The sequence below is a fragment of the Oncorhynchus mykiss genome, chromosome 17 (assembly GCF_013265735.2).
Source record: "Oncorhynchus mykiss isolate Arlee chromosome 17, USDA_OmykA_1.1, whole genome shotgun sequence".
Classification (NCBI taxonomy): Eukaryota; Metazoa; Chordata; class Actinopteri; order Salmoniformes; family Salmonidae; genus Oncorhynchus; species Oncorhynchus mykiss.
In genome coordinates, this window is record NC_048581.1 from 11,323,653 (window position 1) to 11,350,088 (window position 26,436).

General features: G+C 43.6%; 2 protein-coding genes across 3 annotated transcripts in view; both read left to right on the top strand.

The window, feature by feature from the left end:
* LOC110516761 (GTPase IMAP family member 7-like) overlaps positions 1 to 854 on the top strand; it is a 9,896-nt gene extending 9,042 nt beyond the window's left edge. The window contains exon 3 of the mRNA XM_036948944.1: positions 1 to 854. This exon is cut by the window's left edge and continues 687 nt beyond it. Coding sequence (XP_036804839.1) covers positions 1 to 371 — 371 coding nt within the window. The 3' untranslated portion in view covers positions 372 to 854.
* Positions 855 to 1,232: 378 nt separating this feature from the next.
* LOC110485442 (GTPase IMAP family member 4) overlaps positions 1,233 to 26,436 on the top strand; it is a 29,173-nt gene continuing 3,969 nt past the window's right edge. The window contains exons 1-2 of one of the 2 annotated variants that reach the window (XM_036948950.1): positions 1,233 to 4,044; positions 23,636 to 23,671. In XM_036948950.1, the coding sequence (XP_036804845.1) occupies positions 4,014 to 4,044; positions 23,636 to 23,671 (67 nt within the window). In that variant the 5' untranslated portion in view covers positions 1,233 to 4,013. The remainder of the gene's footprint in view (positions 4,045 to 23,635; positions 23,672 to 26,436) is intronic. The other variant, XM_036948951.1, reaches the window with a different exon arrangement.

A 26,436-nucleotide genomic window follows, 5' to 3' on the forward strand; every position in this document is an offset into this window, starting at 1 on the left:
AGGAGGAGATCAGAAAACGGGAAGAGAAGGCGAGAGAGGTGGAGAGGAAGAGACAGGAGGAGAAGAAGAAACAAGAGGAGGAGATCAGAAAATGGGTAGAGAAGGTGAGAGAGGAGGAGAGGAAGAGACAGGAGGAGGAGAAGAGAAAGGAGGATAAGAAGAAACATGAGGAGGAGATCAGAAAACAGGTAGCAAAGGCGAGAGAGGCGGAGAGGATGAGACAGCAGAGGACGAGGAAGTCGTCGTCAAATGGCTTATTGGGATTGTTAGCAACTGTTTTCACAGCGGTGGTAGCAGGACCATTAGCAATTCCAGTTGGAGCTGCTGTATTTGCAAATGAAGTAGCTGAACATTTAGACGACTCCGATTAAATGAGGAAGAGGAGGGAGTGTGAAGTACCACTCTCTTCCTCATCTTAATGTCAAGTAGTAGCAGTAGAATATCTTAATACTGTACAATGACAACCATCAGTGTTTGTAGCAGTAGATTAATTATGTACAATGACAACCATCAGGGATTGTTCATCACTTTCTAATATTATCAGTTATTTACCATGTTTATTATTCAGAGTCTTAGGGATAATAACATACTGTAGGATGACATTTATAATTCAACAAGAACAAACAGACAGAAAAAATCTGAAATCATGTTTCATTAACTCAGAGATAGTTAATAAGTTAGAATGGGTAAAGAGATTCTAGGTATCTAGATATCTACAGTATTGATGTATCTACCTTCCCTCCCTGGTCTGTGTTCTCTCTCTACCCTCCCTTTCTGGTCTGTGTTCTCTCTCTAGTATCTCTCTACCCTCTCTTTCTGGTCTGTGTGCTCTCTCTAGCCTCTCTACCCTCCCTTTCTGGTCTGTGTGCTCTCTCTACCCTCCCTCCCTGGTCTGTGTTCTCCCTCTAGCCTTCCTCCCTGGTCTGTGTTCTCCCTCTATCCTTCCTCCCTGGTCTGTGTTCTCCCTCTAGCCTTCCTCCCTGGTCTGTGTTCTCCCTCTATCCTCCCTCCCTGGTCTGTGTTCTCCCTCTACCCTTTCTCTACCCTCCCTCCCTGGTCTGTGTTCTCCCTCTAGCCTCTCTACCCTCCCTCCCTGGTATGTGTTCTCCCTCTACCCTCTCTCTACCCTCCCTCCCTGGTCTGTGTTCTCCCTCTACCCTCCCTCCCTGGTGTGTGTTCTCCCTCTACCCTCCCTCCCTGGTGTGTGTTCTCCCTCTACCCTGCCTCCCTGGTGTGTGTTCTCCCTCTACCCTCCCTCCTTGGTCTGTGTTCTCTCTCTACCCTTCCTCCCTGGTCTGTGTTCTCCCTCTACCCTCCCTCCCTGGTCTGTGTTCTCCCTCTTTCCTCTATCTACCCTCCCTCCCTGGTGTGTGTACTCCCTCTAGTGTTAAACACCACATGATTAACACAGTGAGTAATGTTGTAATGGACTGTACGTCACAACTGTACTTCTACTGTAATTCATTACTGTATTTCTACTGTAATTCATTACTGTATTTCTACTGTAATTCATTACTGTATTTCTACTGTACCTCATTACTGTATTTCTACTGTAATTCATTACTGTATTTCTACTGTACTTCATTACTGTATTTCTGCTGTACTTCATTACTGTATTTCTGCTGTACTTCATTACTGTATTTCTGCTGTACTTCATTACTGTATTTCTACTGTAATTCATTACTGTATTTCTACTGTACCTCATTACTGTATTTCTACTGTACTTGGGAAAAGAACATTACTTTAACAATTACAAAGAGGTATTTGTATGTGCCTTGTCATCATACCGACAACATCAAAATAGCCTTTCAAGACCGAAGTCAGCAGGACTTTGAGCAGCCAGACTTAGTATCAGCCAGACTTGTTGCTGGGTTACAGGGTTAAATAGCCATTCAACCAGTTTTGAAAAGAGAAAACTGTGTTTTAGAACTAGAAGAGACTCCACTATCAACATGAGAAATTATGGTCAACCGTATAGACACACACAGACTGAGATTCAATCCAATACTGTATAGACACACAGACTGGCATTCGTAACCGAAAGGTCGCTAGTTCAACTCTAGGAGCAGACAAGGTGAAACATTTGTCCGTGTGCCCTTGAGCAAGGCATTTAACCTCAATGGCTCCAGGGATGTTGTTGATAATGTCTGACCCTGTCTAAAGACTCCAGCTCTCTGTGGGTGTTGATAATGTCTGACCCGGTCTAAAGACCCCAGCTCTCTGTGGGTGTTGATAATGTCTGACCCGGTCTAAAGACCCCAGCTCTCTGCGGGTGTTGATAATGTCTGACCCTGTCTAAAGACCCCAGCTCTCTGTGGGTGTTGATAATGTCTGTCCCTGTCTAAAGACCCCAGCTCTCTGTGGGTGTTGGGATATGTGAGAAACACATGTACAAGTGTGAAACAGGACAAATAACAGCAGCTACTATAGTCACCATCTAGTGAGTCTGACCTGAAATAACCCCTGAACATCTCATGACTGTTTTAATCATGGCAGTTATTTACGGTTTCTCTTTCCCTGTTTGGAAACATGCTGAACTAGTTCATCATCATTCCATTGGATAATAATGGACATGTGGTAACATGCAGAACTAGTTCATCATCGTTCCATTGGATAATAATAGACATGGTAAAAGATCATGTTTCTAAAGACACATCAGCACATGTAGGATGAGTCACATGTAGGATGAGTCATTAATATTCTATTAATAAAACTACTTTCTACCAGGACCCTAGAGCACTACCAGGGCAAGTGTCCCATGCAATAAGGGGATCTGCTGTACCCATGTTATGTCGGAAAAGTCAGTTATGAATTATTCTGTCCTGGTTAAAAACATGTTATCATCCAATAGGCTTTGATAAAATGTCCAATATCCTCACTCACATGTAAATTCTGTAAGAGTAATGTATATGTCGATTGTTTGACGGTCCGACCGCATTCTGTCCCTTATCAGTACAAATGTTGGTGCCAGCGAGAATGACATAAGAAAGTAGTCAAGACGACAAGCTTAATTAAACCTCCGTCATGTATATCTAAACACAGAATTATTATCTCCCACTATAATAATAGAGTCTTGTATTGCCGGTAGACTTGATCAATTATTACAATTATTTTCAAAGAAGCGTGGATCATCATTATTTGGACCGAATAGATTGGAATATGTTAAACATTTTGGCTCAATGACTCCATCTACCTTGTGGATCTGTTTGAACAATTTGTACATTCATATTATTATATATATTATATTATTATAGTATTATACCTGTTGAGTTTCTTTGCCAATAAGAGAAGTATATTTGGTTTCTAAGCAAATGTATTTGCATAACTTTTTTCCCCCCACAAGAGCACAATGTTAGTTCAACAGACTGGTACCAAAGCAACATTGTCACACCCTTTACTGGAAATGCACCTCCTTATGAGAAGGACTGTCTAGAACAGATGAAGTCATTAAATCAATACTCTGCACAGCAGTTTACTAATTGCTTGGCTGGGCTGATGTGACAGTCAGATGGAACAGAGTAAAAAGGAATTTGAATGTCACAGATTTTGCCGGTGGTAACACGTGGAATTGGTTTTAATAAATCAGCATTCAGGATTAGACCCACCCATTAATACATAATGTTAGCTCAACAGACTGGAACCAAAGCTACATTGTCACACCCTTTACTGGAAATGCACCTCATTATGAGAAGGACTGTCTAGAATATATTAAATCATTACATCATAACCAGTTACAGTGTTCACTGTTCAAGCCACACCTGTAGAAGTAGGGTAGCCAATAAGAGAACTGAATATTACAAACAAGATTATGTACTTCAGGCCACACCTGTTGAAGTAGGGTAGCCAATCAGAGAACCAAATATTACATAAACAATAGGCTGTACTTCGGGCCACACCTGTAGAAGTAGCCAATATTAACTATAGAGTGCAGCCATTTCAAGAGTTACAGAAAAACCACTTGAGCTGGTAAACTATAGACTGCAGCTATTTGAATTGCAAACGCAAGGAAGAAGATGAACAGAATGGCAAGAAGTGATCATCCAAGTGAGTACTACTATTGTGCTTTTATACATGTCTATTATTTAAACAGTTTCTAACTGTTATTCAAGTGTACTGCTCAGACCATACACTACTGCCCATCAGGCATTGTTGCCTAACCCTTTACACTCAGTACTCACATACATTATTGCCTAGCCCTTCACACTCAATGACTCTATCTAAATTGAAGGCAACTGAAAATGGAAGATTTGGGCACTGACAAGCACCTAAATTGGAAGGCAGTGTCTGTACAGTAACATGCTATAGGCTACATGACAGAGCTCAGGGTCTCCTCTTTACAGCTCTGTATGGGTTTTGACTGTTGTGGAGATTCTAATCAAAAGACTCAAAAGACTCAACAAACAACTTGTATTATAAGAATTGCGATTCTGAAGCTGTTACCAATCACCCAATGGTGCAGAGTTAAGAGCCCAACGAACAATTTGGGTCTCTGCTTTTATAAAATTATACAACCTCTTTGTCTACGTAGCAGTCAGCGTGAAAGTGTATTGCTGTTGCTATACAATGGTTATCTTCTTCTTGTACCTTTCCACACCACTGCACCCTCTGTATTTATTTGACCTTTATTTAACTAGGCAAGTCAGTTAAGAACAACTTCTTATTTTCAACGATGGCCTAGGAACAGTGGGTTAACTGACTTGTTCAGGGGCAGAACAACAGATTTTTACCTTGTCAGCTCGGGGATTCGTTCTTGCGACTTTTCGGTTACAAGTCCAACGCACTAACCACTAGGCTACCTACCGCCCCCAATATACAGAAAGGCGGCATGTAGCCTTATCTCAAGATTTAGGCCAACAGACGATTTGGGATGTAAAGGCCAGAGATATGACTCAGGCAGGCAGTCAGAATAGAAAAGTACTGGTCCGATCATTAAATGCATAAGCAGTATAGAATATAGTCTTGTAATTTTTCCACCATAACTGTCAGCCATTCTGAACACCAGCACGACAAGAAGTTGCCCATTCCCTCCCGCTAATTGGGCAACTTTTTTATCATCTAGCTTGACATGTTGGCAAAGGGATAGGATTTTAAATGATGCCCACCTGACCCAGATTGTAATCTATAATGGGCTGTTTTTGAATTGCGTAAACAGTTAGTGTGTAAAGTGTGTGTTCCAAACAAAACAACCAGAAGTGTGTTTGCTCTAGTTCCTCAACGGACCAGATAGGGGACCTAAAAAAAACACCTTCATATGCATGGTCCACTGCAAACAGCATTAATAAACGTGGACATTAGTTTAATGATATGGACATGTGAAGTGCACATTTGGACTCACAGATGAGTCAGATTAGTCATAAAAGTGCATTAATATTACTAAGGAACTGTGCACATTTGGACTCACAGATGAGTCAGATTAGTCATAAAAGTGCATTAATATTACTAAGGAACTGTGCACATTTGGACTCACAGATGAGTCAGATTAGTCATAAAAGTGCATTAATATTACTAAGGAACTGTGCACATTTGAGAAGTGTTGCCACTAGGAAACAGCAATTAGACCTCTCACTCAAACCCTTGTCATTTTGTCTTGTTGCACCGAACCCAATTTACAATAATATTCTTATGTTACTGAATGTATCCAGAGTATTTTCAGATTTTGTTACCAAATGCAGTGAAAAATTCAGTAAATGTAAAAAGCACATAAAATCATTGGTTAAAAGTCGCATGTCACTATAATAAAATGAAATTAAGATGTATAACCCATTTGTACTAGTAATACATTTAGTTGTTTTGAAACAGAAAGCTCATCTGCTTTTTTTGTAATGTTTTGTACGGTAACAAATCTGAGTGGTTTTATCTACCTGCCACATTGGCTGGTGGACCAAAAAGTACATTTCCCACCAGGCTGTGTCCCTCTAGTGGTGACATTGAACACAACGGTTTCTGGTCTGCTGGGCAGAGATCTCGACTAACTTTTTCCTCCTCACTGTCCCGGTACCTTCCCGAAGTGTAATTTAAAAATATCCCAAACTGAACTTGAACAGTCCCAAAATTTAAATACTTGTTTTTTTTGTATGTTTTGATATGTCAGCATGGATCAAGGTCATTTGCAGGGATTTTAAAGTAATTTGTGTATTTGACAAAAAAAATCCATAGGCCTAACGGACACATGCTCAAACTTTTGATAGAGTTCAAAGGGGCAATCTGTAGATTCTAAATCAATTTTTGGATTTATAAATTATATATCCATTAATTCTTGACAAATACAACTTATAAATGACTCATGAGCTTAGTTCAACTGTGTTGTGTCTTTACTATCATTAAATGAAAACATGTAGTTTTTATCAAAGATTCTCTGTAATTAGTATTACACGATTAAACTGATTAATCATGTAACTGTAATTAACTAGGCAGTCGGGGCACCAAGGAAAATATTCAGATTACAAAGTTATAATTTCCTAAAAACTTTTCAGATATTTTATATCTGATCAATTAGTCTTCGAATTAATGAATTATTTACCTCACGTTAGTCTCATTCCAAATGTCGTAAATGGTTGGTTATCTACACGAACCCAGTCTTCACTATGAGTCATCCATACATCAATTGTCTTAAATAATTTATTTACTAACTAAGTAATTCACAGAAATGCATAAACAAACAAACAAAGTAAAAATGGTTACAAGAAATGACAGGGGAATGTGCCCTCAACCAGATTACTTTTTCTCCGTATTCCCCAAGGTGTGACGTAGTTTTACGCATTTATGTTGAAGAATACCCGTAAGCAGCTACATTACGCAAGTGGTCACCTGATGCTCCCAGAGTGATTCTCGTGTAAAATACAGAGGTAGCCATTATTCCAATCGGTCCTACTGAAAAACGAATTGTCCCGGTGGATATATTATCGAATAGATATTTGAAAAACACCTTGAGGATTGATTATAACCTGTTAGGGATGCTGCGAATTTTCGCAGCTTTTTGTTAAAAATCGTGCAAAATTTCAACGTCCTGCTACTCATGCCAGGAATATAGTTTATGCATATGATTAGTATGTGTAGATAGAAAACACTCTGAAGTCTCTAAAACTGGTTAAATCATGTCTGTGGCTATAACAGAACGTGTTTAGGAGTAAAAATCCCAAGGAAAACTGTTCACAAAAAAAAAAAAAAAAAAAATATCCATCCGCCAGTCTATGTATTGTCTACGGCAAGGGAAAATAGATAGAGTCCCGTTTACAATGCCTACAGCTTCCACACGATGTCGCCAGTACTGGCATTTCATTGGTAGTTTATCCTTGGTGTGATGACGAATAGGCACTTCCTGTTTTGGGGTACACCGAAGGAAGTTATGAAAGGGAAAATATGAACGATGATTTCAAGACTTGCTGCTATCGAATACAGATCGCCCCGTGATCAATTTTATCGATTATTAACGTTTATTAATACCTAAAGTTGGTTTACAAAAGTAGTTTGAAGTGTTTTGTAAAAGTTTATAGGCAACTTTTTTAATTTAAAAAAATGACGTTGCGTTTTGGAAAGGTGCTTTTTCCTGGATCAGACGGGCTTCATAAATGGACATTTTGGGTATACAATGACGGATTTAATCGGGAAAAAGACCCAATTGTGATGTTTATGGGACATATAGGAGTGCCAACAAAGAAGCTCGTCAAAGGTAATGAATGTTTTATATTTTATTTCTGCGTTTTGTGTAGCGCCGGCTACGCTAATTCTTTTGTTTACGTCTCGTTTAGGTATTTCGGGGGGGGGGGGGGGTGCATGCTATCAGATAATAGCTTCTCATGCTTTCGCCGAAAAGCATTTTACAAATCTGACATGTTGGCTAGATTCACAATGAGTGTAGCTTTAATTGAGTACCCTGCATGTGTGTTTTAATGAAAGTTTGAGTTTTATCGAGTACTACAGTTGGCGCTCTGAAATTTCCGCTGATTTTGGTCCCTGTACAGGGACCGCAGCCGTAAAAGGATAAACAACGTTTGCCATGTTTCTGTCGATATTATGGAGCTAATTTGGAATATTTTTCGGCGTTTTCGTGACTGCAATTTCCGGGCGATTTCTCAGCCAAACCTGAAGAATAAACATCTACAAAAATAATATTTTTTGGAAAAAGGAACATTAGCTATCTAACTGGGAGTCTCGTGAGTGAAAACATCTGAAGTTCATCAAAGGAAAACGATTTAATTTGATTGCTTTTCTGATTTCCGTGACCAAGTTACCTGCTGCTAGCTGGACAAAATGCTATGCTAGGCTATCGATAAACTTACACAAATGCTTGTCTAGCTTTAGCTGTAAAGCATATTTAGAAAATCTGAGATGACAGGATATTTCACTTGTGATTTTCATGAATAGGAATATTTTCTAGGAATATTTATGTCCGTTGCGTTATAGTGTCAGTCGATGATTACGCTCCCACATGCGGGATGGGGAGTCACTAGAGGCAGATATAATGGAAGACACTGTTCAATTCTGACTTCTGCATATTACCAGACATATAAAAGACAAGCCTGACCTCTCCCCAAGTGACTTTCCCCTAGTGAAGAAAGGAAAAATGCAACTGCAACCCTAAGAGATACATTCTAATGACAAATATCTCACATAAGCATTATTATGTAATTTAATCTTATTTATCTATGTTCCCCAACTAATTCTGATTCATCCCCAACAACATGAACTCATTCAGGAAAAATTGCAATCAATATTTATATTTACACTCAGTGTGTCGTCTTGATCGCTGTTGAAAAGTTAGTTTCTGTCTGAGAGTTTCTGTCCTCGCTCTCTGTCGTGGTTAGAGTGGATTATTCAGAGTGATATTCATTCATTTCGTTATAGAATGGCTGTTTCGGCAGTTGACGTTCTTCGCGTTTAATGATACCGAATTCCTAGCTGCAGACTAGTAATTAATATCAAAGACTTGTTCTTATTCTGTCGGTATCGATAGTCTAAGAGTTTTACCACGTGGTATGGTTAAAAGATTCAGCAATGGTCTGCAACCTTTGTCCTCTCGTGATTGAGAGAAAACATGGTCTGTAACCTTTGTCCTCTTGTAATGGAGAAAAACATGGTCTAGTGAGAATTTCTCAAAGTTGGGGTTTTATTCAGGAGTTTCAGAAAAGGGCCTGTCCCAAGATGCCCGACCCTAACTGGGATCATGGGCGGTCCTCTGATTTAGTTAAACTAAAAAGGGAGTTTCCTTCATTAAACAGCGTTTGTGGCCGCACCGTCTCCCATGAGCTTCACCAAAATGTAACAAACGGACCAGTTCGAAGCTGGATTCTTCACCGATCTTATAAACCTTCTCCGGAACATAAATGTTGTTCGGACCTCAAGTTCTGTGAGGTGGAAGAAATTCCTTTGTTCTCTGAAACTTCGCTCTGTCTCTATACTGTGTGGGCATGAGGCAGGATCTTCCTGGAATCTACGACCTCTCTGACCACAGCAGCCTAGTTGAAGGAGGCAGGGAGAGGGGGATGGGGCTTGCTGTACCCAAAGAGGGCAACGTCATGACAACTGTCCAACTCCATGAATAATTGTTATACCATGACTGGTCAGTCCTTGCATCCATAGCTCTGTCTATTCATCTGAGAGTGGTTATATTTCTCCAGGCCCATCCCTCAGTTTTTTTTTACCAAAACAGAGGCGGGGCGACCATTTTGTTATTGTTTCATCTGTGGATTTGCCTTTTAAAACAGCTGCATCAAAATAAAGTGTCACTATCAAAAATGTAAACAATAGGCTTATAGCAAATGTAGCGTATGGCATTAATTTTTCACATGAAAATAGCACTTTCAGTAGTGCTCAAAGTATGCCATTCCATGACTGCAGCATTTACTTCTCAACTCAAATCAAATGAGCCCAATCAGTCCTCCATGACAACAAAATCATAACGACAGAGTAGGGCTGGCTAATAAGTCCTTAGTTTTGGGGTCATGCTCAGGTTAAACAATTTGGCTAATCTATATTTCCATATTTCCAAGTCCTATTCTTGAAGGTCAAAGGGTATAAATTTATTGGAATGACTGGAATTCTGAGATTTATGTAAAGATATAATTTAATCGTATGTAGTAGAAAGCGATGGGTTAGAAGAAGCCTACATAACCAACCCATAAAGTAAAATGTAATATCCATATTTGGCCAGCCAACTTTAACATTAATTTATCCTGCAATAGATGTCATTTTTGTCTTCTACTAATGCCTCTTAAGGGGAAAGTAACCAAAAAAAATGCACCTTTATTTAACTAGGCAAGTCAGTTAAGAATTGTTATTTTATTTACAATGACGGCCTACGCACCAGTAATTTAAACATTACGGAATGTAATCAGATTAAGTGAGACTTTTGGTAATCCAAAAATTACTTTACTGATTGTAATTTGACAGGTAACTAACCGATTACATTTAGAAAGTAACCTACCCAACCCTGTGTATATGGAGGATTTAAAAAAGCATTCAGACCGATTGGGATAATCCTTCTGAAGGACAACTTTTTGTTAGGCTATTATGTCAATTAAGTCAGCCCCCCACACCTCTCTAATTCAGTAGTTTTTGGGGGAGTTTGATTTTGTATGCCATCGGTTATTTGTTTAATTTAAAACTACCTTATGCCATACTGTGCGTACCCTCCCTTATACTGTACGTACCCTCCCTTATACTGTACGTACCCTCCCTTATACTGTACGTACCCTCCCTTATACTGTACGTACCCTCCCTTATACTGTACGTACCCTCCCTTATACTGTACGTACCCTCCCTTATACTGTACGTACCCTCCCTTATTCTTCTATGAGCGGGTTTAGTGCTTACTGACCGTTATAAGGTTTTGAAGTGTCCTATATTTAGGAGATACAAGAAATCTCAGGGGATCAAGTCAGTTGCAGTCGGACTCCCCCCTGTCATGTGTGCGTCTTAATTTCATATAAACAATGCACTTAAAAGCATCAGACAGGGGAGCACGTGATGCCGCAGAGCTGAGCAGACATTGACAAACCAAATTCTTCAAAGTTATTCTATTATTACCTAAATTACAATGTTGAAAAAATATTCTAACATCGGCTGATAAATTGTCAAGTACTTACAATCCCAAAGAGCCATGGACGATAACAAAATTAGTTGATTCCCAAGATAACGATAATGCCACAGCTAGCAAGATTAGCATTAGCCCTCATAACTCAGATGACAGTTCCAGACTGTTGCTCGGTCTGCTTGCTTGCTACTCTCCTCCGGGAAATTCAAGATGGCAACAAAGGTCTTTCTCTGAAAATTGACAAGAAATTGGCTGAACTCCATTCTGCCATTGACGACCTGAAATCCTCCTTGAATGATCTCCCTTTGAGAATGTCTGAGGCGGAGTTGCACATCAACACAGTTGAAGATACAGTCACTCGACATGACCAGGTTCTGATACAGCTGCAGAAGGACAATGCCCATCTCAAAAACAAGGTAGACCAGACGGAGAACCAGAGCAATATCTGTGTGGTGGGATTGAAAGAGGACAGCGAGGGCAGTGACCCGATCCGTTTCTTCACTCAATGGATCCCTGATGTCCTGGGCATAAATCAACTTCACCACAGAACATCAACACCAAAACACCAGCCAGATGAGCCCCCACGGGCCATCCTGATCAGGTTCCTCCGTTTCCAGGACAGGGAGAAGATACTGCAACTTGCAAGAGGGTCAGCCTGTCCCAGATATGAGGTTCTCGCTGGACGTCGCAAGCAGGTCAGCCCTGCCGCCAAAGCACTGAAGGAGAAGAACTTCACCGGCTACCTCATCCACCCTGCGCGGATGAAAGTTCAGTACAAAGGCCGAAGCCATCTCTTCAACACACCGGGAGAAGAGTTCACTTTTCTCAAAGAACTGAACCAGGGTTCGATTCAGGATGGTATTTCTGTGGGATAAGATGCAGTTTATTTTTCTTATCCGTGCTGTCCTGGGACTGAACTGCTGATATCATCTTGGAATCTGGATCTGTTTACCCTGCTATCAGGTCACTACAATTGATTTGTAAATGTTCAACTAACTTACATTTACAGGAGTGTATATTTTGGTACAGTCAATATTCACCAGATACTGGCTGGAGGAGATTTAAATTTTTGTTTAGATACAGTTCTTGATAGGTCCTCTGATGAACCCTCCCTTCTTACCAAAGCTGGCAACCTCACCATGTCATTCATGAAGGATCTCAATTTACTAGACATCTGGAGACAGATGCACCCACAGGATAGGGACTACTCTTTTTAATTCACACCCACACATCTTTTTACTATCGACCCAACTGTTTCATAGAGTGTTAGAGTGCCTCCACAGATTGCTTAGTGACCATTCTCCTCTGGTATTATCAATCTCCATACCTACCAAGGTAAATGGAGCATATAGATGGAGACTAAATTCTACACTCCTAAAGCAACCTGAATTTTGTGCATTCATCAAAGAGCAGATCAATATTTTTACTTTGACAAACAAACCCTCCGCTCTTGACACTTTCATTCTTTGGGACACATTGAAGGCCTATCTGAGGGGACAGATCATTTCCTATACTAAAGGGCTGAAGAGAGAACACGGTGCGGAACTGAATGTCATTGAATCTGAAATCTCAGAGCTACAGAGAACCTACAAAAGCGGCCCGACTAAAGACCTATACAGGCTTTTGGTAAGTAAAAAAAAGTGAAATATAATAGCCTGAACACTTATCAAGCTGATAGGGCTAAATCACTAAATCAAAACAGCATTACTACGAGCTTGGAGAGAAAGCACAAAAAGTCTTGGCATGGCAACTGAAAGCAGAGATGTAACGGTTTTCTTTCTCCTCTTCCTCTGAAGAGGAGGTGTAGCAGGAATCGGACCAAAATGCAGCGTGGTTATTTGTATACATGTTTCATAAAGATGAAAACACGAACAGTATACAACAACAATAACCGTGAAAAAACCTAAACAGCCTATCTGGTGCAAACAAACACAGAGACAGGAACAATCACCCACGAAACACAGAATATGGCTGCCTAAATATGGTTCCCAATCAGAGACAACGATAATCACCTGCCTCTGATTGAGAACCACTCCAGGCAACCATAGACTTTTCTAGACAACCCCACTAACCACAATCCCATAACCTACAAAAAACCCCTAGACAAAACACACCACATAAATAACCCATGTCACACCCTGGCCTGACCAAAATAATAAAGAAAACACAAAATACTAAGACCAGGGTGTGACAAGAGGAAAGTAAGATGACAGTTATTGCTATAGACATTCTTACTAATGGGATATGTTTTCACCCTCATGAAATTAATTATACTTTTAAGAAATATTACAAAGACCTCTACACTTCCCAATCAAGCGATGATCTATCAGAGATTGACTCTTTTCTCTCCTCTCTCAACCTCCCATGCCTGTCAGAGGAAGACAGAGCGCCTGAGTGAACAATTCTCAGTCTCTGAATTGTTGGAGGACTTTAAATTCTTACCTTCTAATAAATCTCCTGGGGAGGATGGCTTCCCTCCAGGGTTCTATAAAGAATTTGGGGAGCTGTTGTTACCCTACCTTATGGATGTACTTAAAAAAAACGGGGAGGACAACTGCTTTCCAGAGTCTCTCTCTCAAGCAGTGATTACAGTAATTCACAAGAAAGGGAAAAACCTGCTAAAGTGTGCCTCCTATAGACCAATCTCTCTCCTTAACACAGATTGTAAATGGTCACCAAGATGCTATCTAAGAGACTGGAGTTATGTCTTCCCGTTGGTCAACCCAGATCAGACTGGCTTCATAATTAATAGATTGTCCTCCAATAATCTTAGACGGTCCTTTGATATAATTCACCTTGCTAACAAAAAACAAATTACAGTCGCAGTCTCCCTCGACGCCGGAAAAGCCTTTGATAGGGTTGACTGACCATTGTTTTGTGTCTTTCGTGTCTTGGTTTAGGTACCGTGTTTGTAAATTTGATAAAAATCACTCCACAAATCTCCTAAAGCTGGGATTCCCCCCCCCCTCCCTCTTTTGGGGGAACAGACAAGGTTGCCCAATTATCCCCTACCTCTTCGCCCTCGAACCGTTGGCTGAGGCTATCAGAACGTGCCCTGATTTACATGAGACAGACCCCCATACCCATAAGTTATCACTTTTTGCGGACGACCGCATCTTCTTTCTAACGAACCCAGAACATTCCCTCTCTCACTTACAGAACGTATTACAGTTCTCTCTCTGGATGTAAGGTCAATTTTGATAAAACATAATAATCTTACCGTTGTCTGTCTTTGACCATCAAGCATAAGTTTCCTTTTAGATGGTCACCTATGGGCTTCACATATTTTGGCATAATGGTGGATGGTAACCTGAAGAACCCCTATAAACTCAATCTGGCCAGCTTGTTGCAAAAGGTGGAGGGTGACCTGTGTAAATGGATGGACTTGCCTCTCACTCTACTGGGTAGAATCAATGTAATTAAAATGAATGCCTGCCCAGATTTCTATATTTGTTTCAATCTCTCCCTATCCCTGTGCCCGCAGGATTCTTTTCCTCTCGACAAGCTGACCAGATGGTTTATCTGGCACGGCAAAACCCCTAGGGTTGGCCTGGATAAACTGACCCTTGATTACGGTCAAGGGGGCTTAAACCTCCCCAATTTTAGAATGTATTACTGGGCTGCGCAGTCTAGATTTCTAGCTAAGAGGTTTGACAATGGTCCTTCTCCCTCATGGTTGAATGTTGAAAATGTTGAGGTAAATGATGACACTGGGGCAGAATTGTTTTACAAATGAGACAGGAAATCTATAAAAACCATCACAGACAACCCTTTAATCATACATTCTGTCCTGGCATGGTGCAAACTGCATGAGCTGTTCAGACGAGAGGGATTTATTTCCCCTAAAACCCCTCTATGGAATATGTGGTGGCATATTTCTGCATTACCAAATGAGGAGTGTTAAACTTCCCACACCAGTCAGAGTTATACTTAATCTTAAACTACCATCTTTAATAATAATAAGAGCTTTGCAATAACATTTGACTTTCAATGATGCACCATCTCTAATGAACCATTGAAAGTCACAACAGAAAAGTACAAAGATATTTTATAGCCAAGATACACCCCCCTCAACCTACTTAACGAATCACAGATCTTAGGAACAGTTCACAAAGGGACTTTATAATTGAGAAAGGAGTATCCCTTAGCCAGATAACATTTGCTATAAATTATCGTTCAGTTTGGCCCCTAAGACGAGGTTCTAATCTCGTTCCTGGTACTTCATAGCACAGAACCATTACCTCATCCAACGGCATAACTCAATTGTCAACTCTAGATACCCCATCTCAAGTAAACCCCCCCTTGAGCCCACTCCTGGACAAGCTCACTGAGGGGGGTGAGCCTCTAGGTCATACACTATCCCAGGAGAAGTGCAACATCAGAGAGGACATACAATGGTTCCAGACACTGCCATACACCTCCCCCCAATGGGAAAAGGAGGGAGTGACTGGCGCATAGACATTGTGGAGACAAGTAATTAGTTCCCCATTAATCACGCCATCCCTTCACATGGTTTAACAGATACATTCACATATGAAGACAATGTTCCATCCTGTCCTCTTCCCTTTCTGATATTCTGCATAGCACCAGAGACATGTGAAAGACAGGCCTGACCTCTCCCCTCCCTGGGCCCCAGGTGACTGAGCCCCAGCTGAGGGAAGAAGTGCAACTGCCAACACCAGAGTCTGAAGGGATGCATTCTAATAACAAGTATATCACATAAGCATATTATGCAGATATGACATCTTAATTACTTATGTTACCCAACTAATTCTAAATTCATCCATCACAAACAATAGACTGATCTCTATGTTTTTCCAGAATAGTAACTTTAGACCTCTGATAGGTCTGATAGGGGGGGTTCACTCTTCTGGAACATTGTTATGAGGAGGGAGTTCTCATGTCTTTTGATCAGCTGAAACAGAAATACCACTTGCCTAACAGGGACTTCTTTAGTTACCTACAACTACAACATTTTATTAGGGTGACTCTCAAGGGACAATGGAACCTACCTAAGATGTCACCTATTGAACAACTCTGCCACGCAGACCAACCACTGTTCAAGACCATTTCCCGTGTATACGATGGTCTTATGTCAGGACTAACACTGCCTGAGCTAGATAAACCCCAACTTAGATGGGAAAAAGATCTGGTTATTAATCTTGAGGGACTACGGAGTGACCTATGCAGGGGTGGTGTTACATCCACATTGAACTCCAGATACAGACTGATCCAGTTTAATTTCCTCCATCAGCTCTATATCACCCCATCTAGACTGCACAAGTTCAACCCTGATATCTCCTCCCTATGTTTTAGATGTGGCTCAGATGAAGGAACACTCCTCCATTCCACTTGGCAGTGTTCAAAACTACACAGTTTCTGGCAGGGGGTATGCGATACCATATCCTCAATTCACGGGGTTGCATTCCCTTTAGACCCGGAGGTCTGTCTACTGGGTAACTTTACTAACTCCAATCTTAGACAAAGCCATACTATGAAGCTAACAGAAATGTTGCTAGCGATTGCCAAGAAATGTATTGCCTTCAAATGGAAATCGGATTCCCCCCCTGCCAGTTGCAATGTGGATATCAGAAGTTAGTAGTTGTATACCACTGGAGAAAAATCACTTACTGCTTGAAGAATGAGTTAGAGACATTTTGCAGAATTTGGCAACCTTTTGACTATATGGAGAATTTCCCCTCACATTGATTGACTCTCTATATAATCCTCACATATGTATAATATGTTGCCTACGGCAGGTGACCATATGGTCCAATGTCTAATTTGTTTTAGTATGACTTTTATTAATAATATATAATTTACTCTCGTCTGTTATTGTCACTATTATATTGGCTAATATTTTTTCATTTTTGTTTTGCATGTTCTTAATTGGAAAATGCAAAAATAAAATGTATATAAAAAAAGACAAGGTCAGTGCATCTAAACTCAGCAAAAAAATAAACCTCCTCACTGTCACCTGCGTTAATTTTCAGCAAACTTAACATGTGTAAATATTTGTGTGAACATAACAAGATTCAACAACTGAGACATAAACTGAACAAGTTCCACAGACATGTGACTAACAGAAATGGAATAATGTGTCCCTGAACAAAGGGGGTCAAAATCAAAAGTAACAGTCAGTATCTGGTGTGTCCACCAGCTGCATTAAGTACTGCAGTGTATCTCCTCCTCATGGACTGCACCAGAATTGCAGGTCTTGCTGTGAGATGTTACTCCCCTCTTCCACCAAGGCACCTGCAAGTTTCTGGACATTTATGGGGGGAATGAGCAGTATGGCTGGCACAGAATGAGCAGTATGGCTGGTGGCATTTTCATGATGGAGGGTCATGTCAGGATGAGCCTGCAGGAAGGGTACCACATGAGGGAGGAGGATGTCTTCCCAGTAACACACAGCTTTGAGATTGCCTGCAATGAAAACAAGCTCAGTCCGATGATGCTGTGACACACTGCCCCAGACCATGATGGACCCTCAACCTACAAATCGATTCCGCTCCGGAGTACAGACCTCGGTGCAACGCTCATTCCTTCAACGACACATGCAAATCCGACCATCACCCCTGGTGAGACAATACCGCGACTCGTCAGAGAAGAGCACTTTTCAGGTCCAGCGACGGTGGGTTTGTGTCCATAGGCGACGTTGTTGCCGGTGATGTCTGGTGAGGACCTGCCTTACAACAGGCCTGCAAGCCCTCAGCCCAGCCTCTCTCAGCCTATTGTGGACAGTCTGAGCACTGATGTCGGGATTATGAGTTCCTGGTGTAACTCGGGCAATTGTTGTTGCCATCCTGTACCTGTCCCGCAAGTGTGATGTTCGGATGTACCGATCCTGTGCTGGTGTTGTTACACATGGTCTGCCACTGCGAGGACGATCAGCTGTCCATCCTGTCTCCCTGTAGCGCTGTCTTAGGCGTCTCACAGTACGGACATTGCAATTTATTTGCAGTCCTCATGCCTCCTTACAGCATGCCTAATGCAAGTTCACACAGATGAGCATGGACCCTGGGCATCTTTCTTTTGGTGTTTTTCAGAGGCAGTAGAAAGGCCTCTTTAGTGTCCTAAATTGTCATAACTGTGACCTTAATTGCCTACCGTCTGTAAGCTGTTAGTGTCTTAATGACCATTCCACAGGTGGAAGTTCATTAATTGTTTATGGTTCATTGAACAAGCATGGAAAACAGTGTTTAAACCCTTTACAATGAAGATCTGTGAAGTTATTTGGATTTTTACAAATTATCTTTGAAAGACAGGGTCCTGAAAAAGGGACGTTTAGTTGATTTTCTTAAAAACAGGTCTGTAATGGGAAAAAACACAATTGAGTATCCAATTCCCGAGTGTAAAGGGTTAAGTTCAACAGCATTGTGAACTCTACCAAGTACGAGGTCATTTTATCCAAAAACCTGGTTGCCTCTGCCAGGAGGCTGAAACGAGAATAAGGGGTGAACAATAGTTATGTAGTGTGACACAAAAAAATAGAAAAGTTCCATTAAATAAGTGAAACTGTTATGGTGAGTGAATGAGGACCCAAAAGCGAACTAACTTAAACAGAGCTTCTTTAATAACCAAACATAGGTAGGCTCAGATAGACCGGCAGATTCCGACAGGACAGGACAAGGTTACAGCAAACATGACGATAGTCTGGCTCAGGCATGAAACACAACAAACAAGAATCCGACAAAGACAGGAGCAGAAACAGAGAGAGATATAGGGACCTAATCAGAGGGAAAAAGGGAACAGGTGGGAAACGGGGTGAATGGGTAGTTAGGAGGAGACAAGGAACAGCTGGGGGAAAGCGGGGGAGAAAAGGTAACCTAATACGACCAGCAGAGGGAGACAGGGTGAAAGGAAAGGACAGAAAGACACAACATGACATTACATGACAGTACCCCCCCACTCACCGAGCGCCTCCTGGCGCACTCGAGGAGGAAACCTGGCGGCAACGGAGGAAATCCTCGATCAGCGCACGGTCCAGCACGTCCCGAGAGGGAACCCAACTCCTCTCCTCAGGACCGTACCCCTCCCAATCTACGAGGTACTGGTGACCACGGCCCCGAGGACGCATGTCCAAAATTCTACGGACCCTGTAGATGGGTGCGCCCTCGACAAGGATGGGGGGGGGGGGGGGGGAAGACGAGCGGGGGCGCGAAGGACGGGCTTGATGCAGGAGACATGGAAGACCGGGTGGACGCGACGAAGGTATCGCGGAAGAAGAAGTCGAACTGCGACAGGATTAATGACCCGAGAAATACGGAACGGACCAATGAACCGCGGGGTCAACTTGCGAGAAGCCGTCTTAAGGGGAAGGTTCTGAGTGGAGAGCCAAACTCTCTGACCGCGACAATATCTAGGACTCTTAGTTCTACGCTTATTAGCAGCCCTCACAGTCTGCGTCCTATAACGGCAAAGTGCAGACCTGACCCTCTTCCAGGTGCGCTCGCAACGTTGGACAAAAGCCTGAGCGGAGGGGACGCTGGACTCGGCGAACTGAGATGAGAACAGCGGAGGCTGGTACCCGAGGCTACTCTGAAAAGGAGATAGCCCGGTCGCAGACGAAGGAAGCGAGTTGTGGGCGTATTCTGCCCAGGGGAGCTGTTCTGACCAAGACGCAGGGTTACGAAAAGAAAGACTGCGTAAGATGCGACCAATAGTCTGATTGGCCCGTTCTGCTTGACCGTTAGACTGGGGGTGAAAGCCGGAAGAGAGACTGACGGAAGCCCCAATCAAACGGCAAAACTCCCTCCAAAATTGAGACGTGAATTGCGGACCTCTGTCCGAAACGACGTCTGACGGAAGGCCATGAATTCTGAAAACATTCTCGATGATGATTTGTGCCGTCTCTTTAGCAGAAGGAAGCTTAGCAAGGGGAATGAAATGAGCCGCCTTAGAGAACCTATCGACAACCGTAAGAATAACAGTCTTCCCCGCTGACGAAGGCAGTCCGGTGACAAAATCTAAGGCGATGTGAGACCACGGTCGAGAGGGAATAGGAAGCGGCCTGAGACGGCCGGCAGGAGGAGAGTTACCGGACTTAGTCTGCGCGCAGACCGAACAAGCAGCCACGAAACAACGCGTGTCATGCTCCCGGGTGGGCCACCAAAAACGCTGGCGAATGGAAGCAAGCGTACCCCGAACGCCAGGGTGGCCGGCTAACTTGGCAGAGTGAGCCCACTGAAGAACGGCCAGACGAGTAGGAACGGGAACGAAAAGAAGGTTCCTAGGACAAGCGCGCGGCGACGGAGTGTGAGTGAGCGCTTGTTTTACCTGCCTCTCAATTCCCCAGACAGTCAACCCGACAACACGCCCCTCAGGGAGAATCCCCTCGGGGTCAGTGGAGGCTACTGAAGAACTGAAGAGACGAGACAAAGCATCAGGCTTGGTGTTCTTAGAGCCCGGACGATAAGAAATCACGAACTCGAAACGAGCGAAAAACAGCGCCCAACGCGCCTGACGCGCATTAAGTCGTTTGGCAGAACGGATGTACTCAAGGTTCCTATGGTCAGTCCAAACGACAAAAGGAACGGTCGCCCCCTCCAACCACTGTCGCCATTCGCCTAGGGCTAACCGGATGGCGAGCAGTTCGCGGTTACCCACATCATAGTTACGTTCCGACGGCGACAGGCGATGAGAAAAATACGCGCATGGGTGGACCTTGTCGTCAGAGAGGGAGCGCTGAGAAAGGATGGCTCCCACGCCCACCTCTGACGCGTCAACCTCGACAACGAACTGTCTAGAGACGTCAGGTGTAACAAGGATAGGAGCGGATGTAAAACGATTCTTGAGGAGATCAAAAGCTCCCTGGGCGGAAACGGACCACTTAAAGCACGTCTTGACAGAAGTAAGGGCTGTGAGAGGAGCTGCCACCTGACCGAAATTACGGATGAAACGACGATAGAAGTTCGCGAAGCCGAGAAAGCGCTGCAGCTCGACGCGTGACTTAGGGACGGGCCAATCAATGACAGCTTGGACCTTAGCGGGATCCATCTTAATGCCTTCAGCGGAAATAACAGAACCGAGAAATGTGACGGAGGAGGCATGAAAAGTGCACTTCTCAGCCTTCACAAAAAGACAATTCTCTAAAAGGCGCTGGAGGACACGTCGAACGTGCTGAACATGAATCTGGAGTGACGGTGAAAAAATCAGGATATCGTCAAGGTAAACGAAAACAAAGATGTTCAGCATGTCTCTCAGGACATCATTGACTAATGCCTGAAAGACAGCTGGAGCGTTAGCGAGGCCGAAAGGAAGAACCCGGTATTCAAAGTGCCCTAACGGAGTGTTAAACGCCGTCTTCCACTCGTCCCCCTCCCTGATGCGCACGAGATGGTAAGCGTTACGAAGGTCCAACTTAGTGAAAAACCTGGCTCCCTGCAGGATCTCGAAGGCTGAAGACATAAGAGGAAGCGGATAACGATTCTTCACTGTTATGTCATTCAGCCCTCGATAATCTATGCAGGGGCGCAGAGACCCGTCCTTCTTCTTGACAAAAAAAACCCCCGCTCCGGCGGGAGAGGAGGAGGGGACTATGGTACCGGCGTCAAGAGCTACAGACAAATAATCTTCGAGAGCCTTACGTTCGGGAGCCGACAGAGAGTATAGTCTACCCCGGGGGGGGGTGGTTCCCGGAAGGAGATCAATACTACAATCATACGACCGGTGTGGAGGAAGAGAGGTGGCCCTGGACCGACTGAACACCGTGCGCAGATCGTGATATTCCTCCGGCACCCCTGTCAAATCACCAGGCTCCTCCTGTGAAGAAGAGACAGAGGAAACAGGAGGGATAGCAGACATTAAACATTTCACATGACAAGAGACGTTCCAGGAGAGGATAGAATTACTAGACCAATTAATGGAAGGATTATGACAAACTAGCCAGGGATGGCCCAAAACAACAGGTGTAAAAGGTGAACGAAAAATTAAAAAAGAAATGGTTTCACTATGATTACCAGAAACAGTGAGGGTTAAAGGTAGCGTCTCACGCTGAATCCTGGGGAGAGGACTACCATCCAGGGCGAACAAGGCCGTGGGCTCCTTTAACTGTCTGAGATTAATGTCATGTTCCCGAGCCCAGGTCTCGTCCATAAAACAGCCCTCCGCCCCAGAGTCTATTAAGGCACTGCAGGAAGCTGACGAACCGGTCCAGCGTAGATGGACCGACAAGGTAGTGCAGGATCTTGAAGGAGAGACAGGAGTAGTAGCGCTCACCAGTAGCCCTCCGCTTACTGACGAGCTCTGGCCTTTTACTGGACATGAAGTGACAAAATGACCAGCGGAACCGCAATAGAGACAGAGGCGGTTGGTGATTCTCCGTTCCCTCTCCTTAGTCGAGATGCGGATACCTCCCAGCTGCATGGGCTCAGCACCCGAGCCGGCAGAGGAAGATGGTAGTGATGCGGAGAGGGAGGCGACGGAGAGCGCGAGCTCCTTTCCACGAGCTCGGTGACGAAGATCAACCCGTCGCTCAATGCGAATAGCGAGTTCAATCAAGGAATCCACGCTGGAAGGAACCTCCCGGGAGAGAATCTCATCCTTTACCTCTGCGCGGAAACCCTCCAGAAGACGAGCGAGCAAGGCCGGCTCGTTCCAGCCACTGGAGACAGCAAGAGTGCGAAACTCAATAGAGTAGTCTGTTATGGATCGATTGCCTTGACATAGGGAAGACAGGGCCCTGGAAGCCTCCTCCCCAAAAACAGATCGATCAAAATCCCGTATCATCTCCTCCTTAAAGTCTTGATACTGGTTAGTACACTCAGCCCTTGCCTCCCAGATTGCCGTGCCCCACTCACGAGCCCGTCCAATAAGGAGAGATATGACGTAGGCGACACGAGCAGTGCTCCTGGAGTAAGTGTTGGGCTGGAGAGAAAACACAATATCACACTGGGTGAGGAACGAGCGGCATTCAGTGGGCTCCCCAGAGTAACACGGCGGGTTATTGATTCTGGGCTCCGGAGATTCGAAAGCCCTGGAAGTGGCCGGTGGATCGAGGCGGAGATGGTGAACCTGTTCTGTGAGGTTGGAGACTTGGGTGGCCAGGGTCTCAACGGCATGTCGAGCAGCAGACACTTCCTGCTCGTGTCTGCCTAGCATCGCTCCCTGGATCCCGACGGCTGAGTGGAGAGGATCCGAAGTCGCTGGGTCCATTCTTGGTCGGATTCTTCTGTTATGGTGAGTGAATGAGGACCCAAAAGCGAACTAACTTAAACAGAGCTTCTTTAATAACCAAACATAGGTAGGCTCAGATAGACCGGCAGATTCCGACAGGACAGGACAAGGTTACAGCAAACATGACGATAGTCTGGCTCAGGCATGAAACACAACAAACAAGAATCCGACAAAGACAGGAGCAGAAACAGAGAGAGATATAGGGACCTAATCAGAGGGAAAAAGGGAACAGGTGGGAAACGGGGTGAATGGGTAGTTAGGAGGAGACAAGGAACAGCTGGGGGAAAGCGGGGGAGAAAAGGTAACCTAATACGAGACAGGGTGAAAGGAAAGGACAGAAAGACACAACATGACATTACATGACAGAAACTATACAGGATGTCAATCTGAGCCTGAATATATTACTTTACTTCATGTCTTCTACAGCTCATTCACATTTGGTGGAAGATGAGACATGGTTCGGTGAGTATGTCTTGATTCCTTTATGGTCAGAAATATTCTGAGAATTCAGAGGGAAAGCAAATACAAATGCACAGAAATCCAGATCATGTTTTATTATTCTGTCATGGTTAATAAACATCTCAGAGTATACTATGTAGCAAACAGATTGTTCGATAAGGTAGTCAAAGCAGACCTCAGCTTGGTACGTGGTCATTGAAACAAATCATACTTCAAACAGGAAAGAGAATAATACATATACTGAACAAAAACATAAAAGTGTTGGTCCCATGTTTCATGAGATTGTCAGCGGTTGGGTGCAGAGATGTAGCGGAGTCAGGAGCAGGACACAGGTTTGAGCAACACAACGGAGTTTACTCACAAAAGTCAAGCAAAATTCCAAATAGGAAAATACATACAAACTAACACCTACAACAACCACTAAGACACCAACAATCACGGACAGAACAGAAATGTATGCCAGAGGGTTAAATAAGGAACATGATATGGGAATTGAAACCAGGTGTGATTAATACAGACAAAACAAAACTAAACTGAAACATGGATCGGTGGTGACTAGAAAGCCGGTGACCTCGACCGCCGAACACCACCACAAAAAGAAGGGCCGACTTCGGCGGAAGTCGTGACAGAGATGAAATAAAAGTTCCCGGAAATTTTCCATACAAACAAATCTCAAATGAGTTTACATCCCTGTTAGTGAGCGTTTCACTTTTGTCAAGACAATCCACCTGACAGGTGTGGCATATCGAGAAGCTCATTAAAACAGCATGATCATTACACAGGAGAAACTTGTTCAGTTTTGCCAAACACAACGCCACAGATGTCTCTAGTTGAGTGTGCAATTGGAATGGCCTGTACCTGTACACAATTCCTGGAAGCTGAAAATGTCCCAGTTCTTCCATGGCCATACTCACCAGCCCTGTCACCAATTGAGCATGTTTGGGATGCTCTGAATTGACATATGACAGAGTGTTCCAATCTTTGAAATTGTTTGTTGCATTTATATTTTTGTTCAGTATAAAAACTGCACCCCACAGACAAGGAATTAGCAACACTGGTTTAGAGGGTACCTGTTGTTATGACTACCGTTGTCCTGCTAACTGACAGGGGGCGGGATTGGTCCCTAGCGATGTTAGGCTGAATAGGCCGAGCTGCAAGGAAAATTACGATTTTTGTTCTGTTCGTGTGAGGGTGTTTCACATAGTCCTATTTCAAATACCCGGTCTCAGTCCTCTTCAAAGTTAAATTTGGGGGGTGGGGGGGCATAAGAACTCAGTTTTCTGTATTCACACTGCCCTTGCCTTTGAATGATTTTTGTCAGTCCAGATGAACTATTTTGTGAACCGAGTCCTCTTTGCAGTCACATTGCTATGTTTAGAAAGGAACCAAGATCTTATTCTAACATACGCTTTTGTAAAAAAGTCATTAAATCAGACAGCTAGATTTCCCTACTTACATTTTGGAAGCTAACAGATTCAAATCAAATCACATTTATTTCTATAGCCCTTCTTACATCAGCTGATATCTCAAAGTGCTGTACAGAAACCCAGCCTAAAACCCCAAACAGCAAGCAATGCAGGTGTAGAAGCACGGTGGCTAGGAAAAACTCCCTAGAAAGGCCAAAACCTAGGAAGAAACTTAGAGAAGAACCAGGCTATGTGGGGTGGCCAGTCCTCTTCTGGCTGTGCCGGGTGGAGATTATAACAGAACATGGCCGAGATGTTCAAATGTTCATAAATGACCAGCATGGTCCAATAATAATAAGGAAGAACAGTTGAAACTGGAGCAGCAGCACGGCCAGGTGGACTGGGGACAGCAAAGAGTCATCATGTCAGGTAGTCTTGAGGCATGGTCCCAGGGCTCAAGTCCTCCAAGAGAGAGAGAAAGAGAGAAAGAGAGAATTAGAGAGAGCACACTTAAATTCACACAGGACACCGAATAGGACAGGAGAAGTACTCCAGATATAACAAACTGACCCTAGCCCCCCGACACATAAACTACTGCAGCATAAATACTGGAGGCTGGGGGGGGGGGGGGGGGGGGGGGGCAACCCAGACAGGAAGATCACATCAGTGACTCAACCCAATCAAGTGACGCACCCCTCCTAGGGACGGTATGAAAGAGCCCCAGTAAGCCAGTGACTCAGCCCCTGTCATAGGGTTAGAGGCAGAGAATCCCAGTGGAAAGAGGGGAACCGGCCAGGCAGAGACAGCAAGGGCGGTTCGTTGCTCCAGAGCCTTTCTGTTCACCTTCCCACTCCTGGGCCAGACTACACTCAATCATATGACCCACTGAAGAGATGAGTCTTCAGTAAAGACTTAAAGGTTGAGACAGAGTTTGCGTCTCTTACATGGGTAGGCAGACCGTTCCATAAAAATGGATCTCTATAGGAGAAAGCCCTGCCTCCAGCTGTTTGCTTAGAAATTCTAGGGACAATTAGGAGGCCTGCGTCTTGTGACCGTAGCGTACGTGTAGGTATGTACGGCAGGACCAAATTAGAGAGATAGATAGGAGCATGCCCATGTAATGCTTTGTAGGTTAGCAGTAAAACCTTGAAATCAGCCCTTGCCTTGACAGGAAGCCAGTGTAGGGAGGCTAGCACTGGAGTAATATGATCAAATTTTTGGGTTCTAGTCAGGATTCTAGCAGCCGTATTTAGCACTAACTGAAGTTTATTTAGTGCTTCATCTGGGTAGCCGAAAAGTAGAGCATTGCAGTAGTCTAACCTAGAAGTGACAAAAGCATGGATTAATTTTTCTGCATCATTT